At 52.3% G+C, this 2,500-nt stretch overlaps 1 protein-coding gene across 1 annotated transcript in view; it reads left to right on the forward strand.

The window, feature by feature from the left end:
* The window catches only part of klhl32 (kelch-like family member 32), a gene marked incomplete at its 5' end in the record, with an annotated part of 20,035 nt that overhangs the window by 11,744 nt on the left and 5,791 nt on the right, over positions 1-2,500 (forward strand). Inside the window, 1 exon segment of the mRNA XM_080540049.1 lies at positions 1-64. This exon segment is cut by the window's left edge and continues 152 nt beyond it. Coding sequence (XP_080396175.1) covers positions 1-64 — 64 coding nt within the window.

Genomic DNA, 2,500 nt, shown 5'->3' on the forward strand with positions numbered 1-2,500 from the left:
CCTGCTGAAGGAGGTGCTCAAGTCCGACCGCCTCACCTCCCTCAACGAGGAGGAGATCTGGCAGGTACACACGCACGCGGTCGCACAAGCATGCATACGCACACGCACACGCACACGCACACTTACACTCAGACTCAGACGCACACGCACACATGTATGCTGTTCATAAACACACACACTCACACACACACATGCTGTTCATACACAGAGATTCAAAACATACCATGATACAGTGTTTGTTCTCTCAAATACAATACATGTAAATGGCCCAAAAAACAACAGACACATTGACACAGAGGCAGTGAGACAGACTCACACAGTGAAGATTTATTTCCTCCATCAAATTCAGAGTTTATGCAGGAGGTGTATTGTGTGTGTGTGTGTGTCTGTGTGTGTGTGTGTGTGTGTGTGTGTGTGTGTCTGTGTGTCTGTGTGTCTGTGTCTGTCTCTGTGTGTCTGTGTCTCTATGTATATGTTTGTAGGCGGGGGGGGGCGGGGGTTGAAGCGTGGAAAGGGGGAGTAGTGTAGTGCGTAGTGGGCTGGGCTGCATGTGTTTTGACTGTTCATTTGCACCAATCTCTCCTTGCCCCCCACCTCCCCAGCCCCCCCCCCACACACACTTCCCCAGCCCTCCCCTCCCTCCCTCCCTCTCTGATTAAGGCCCACCGCGGCTCCCATCATAGCCCCAATCCCCCAGCTGTCACTCCGGCCGCCCCAGTCTGATTGAAAACAATCAGACCTCTGATGGCACAATTACCCTGACCCTTTAGCCAGGCGCCGCCGCCATAATCAGGCCTGATTAGCCTGGCCGGGCCTCCTCACTTCATCTGCAAGGTTAATTTGGGCATCAGACGGAAAAGGGCGGCGCGAGCTGGGGGCCTCCGTCCGTCCCCATAGGCCCCCCCACCACCACCACCAACGCCACCGCCCCCCCCGCCACCCCCGCCACCCCCGAAAACCCCAGCCGATATCGTTTGCCTGTCAATCATCGTCACGCAGAGTTCTCTCTGTGAGTCTCACGCTCCGGAAATCACATTTTCTTGGGTCTTTTGTTATTTCTCTCCACTCTGCCGTGTTTTTTTTTCTTCTCCTCACTCGCTCGTTTCCTCCCTGTCGCTCTCTCCCTCCCTCTGCCTCTCTCACTCTCTCTCTTTCTCCCCCCCCTCCACCCCTCCCAACCTCTCTCTCTTTTGGGAGGGGAGGAAGGAGGGATTTGATTTATTCTCTGCCCTGAGGAAGTTGTGTGATCCAGTGTGACCTTCACAGTCAGCCACTGTAGCGCACGCCACACACACCCCTCACATAGCACACACACACACACACACACACACACACACACACACCCCTCACATAGCACACACACATACACACACACACACACCCCTCACATAGCACACACACACCCCTTACACACACACACACACACACACACACACCCCTCACATAGCACACATACACCCACTCTTCACACACTTTTCACACACACCCCATACACACATTCTCCACACACACACCCCATACACACACCCCATACACACACCCCATACACATACCCCATATATACACACACACACACACACACACACACCCTATGCACACACACACTCTTTACACACACACACACACACACACCCCACAAACACCCCCTCCCCATATACACACACCCTATACACATCTTCATACACACAACCCAAACACAGTTTTCACACACACACACACACTCACACTCCCCATACCGGGACAGAGGAGGGAGGAGGACAGGGACAGAGACGGGGGGGGGGGGTGTAAAGATAGTTGCGTCTGCACATTGTTAAGGATGGAAGGAAGAGAAAGGAGGAGATTGACTTCAACAGGACCAGGACAATACTGTAGCTTATGGAGCTGTGCAATGGAGGTGTGAACAAGTGTGTTTATGTAAATGTTATTTTTGTATTTGTATGTGATGTGAATATGGTTTATGGTGTCTGCTTGTCTTGTACTGTACTGTACGTGTGTGTGTGTGTGTGTGTGTGTGTGTGTGTGTGTGTGTGAGAGTCACAGTATTCTCATGAGCATCATGAATAGGGTTGTTTGTGTACAGGATGTGTGTTTGAGTATCATTATGAATATGATTTCAGGGTGTATAGCAGTAATGTGTCTGTGGGGGGTGGGGGTGGGGGTGGGGGAGTGGGGGGGCTTGACAGCGAGAGGCTGTGTGCTCAGTAATCTTGCAGGGGCTATAATAAGTTCCCTGTCTCTGTACTGATTGTGTTAAAAGCCACTTTGTTTCCCTGATAATGGTATCAGTGATCTGCAGTCATCTCGCCCACATTCGTATGCCGCCACAGCTAAACAACCTCCGATGGCTCTCAAGTTCAATTAAATCCCCTCTCTCTCTCTCTCTCTCTCTCTCTCTCTCCTCTCCTCTCCTCCCCTCTGTCTCTCTCCTCCCCTCACCGCCTCTCCTCCCCTCCTTCCCTCACCCCTCTCCTCCCCTCTGCCTCTCTCCTCCCCTCCTTCC

The sequence above is a fragment of the Nansenia antarctica genome (genome assembly GCF_963989245.1).
Source record: "Nansenia antarctica genome assembly, chromosome: 10".
NCBI classification, from domain to species: domain Eukaryota; kingdom Metazoa; phylum Chordata; class Actinopteri; order Argentiniformes; family Microstomatidae; genus Nansenia; species Nansenia antarctica.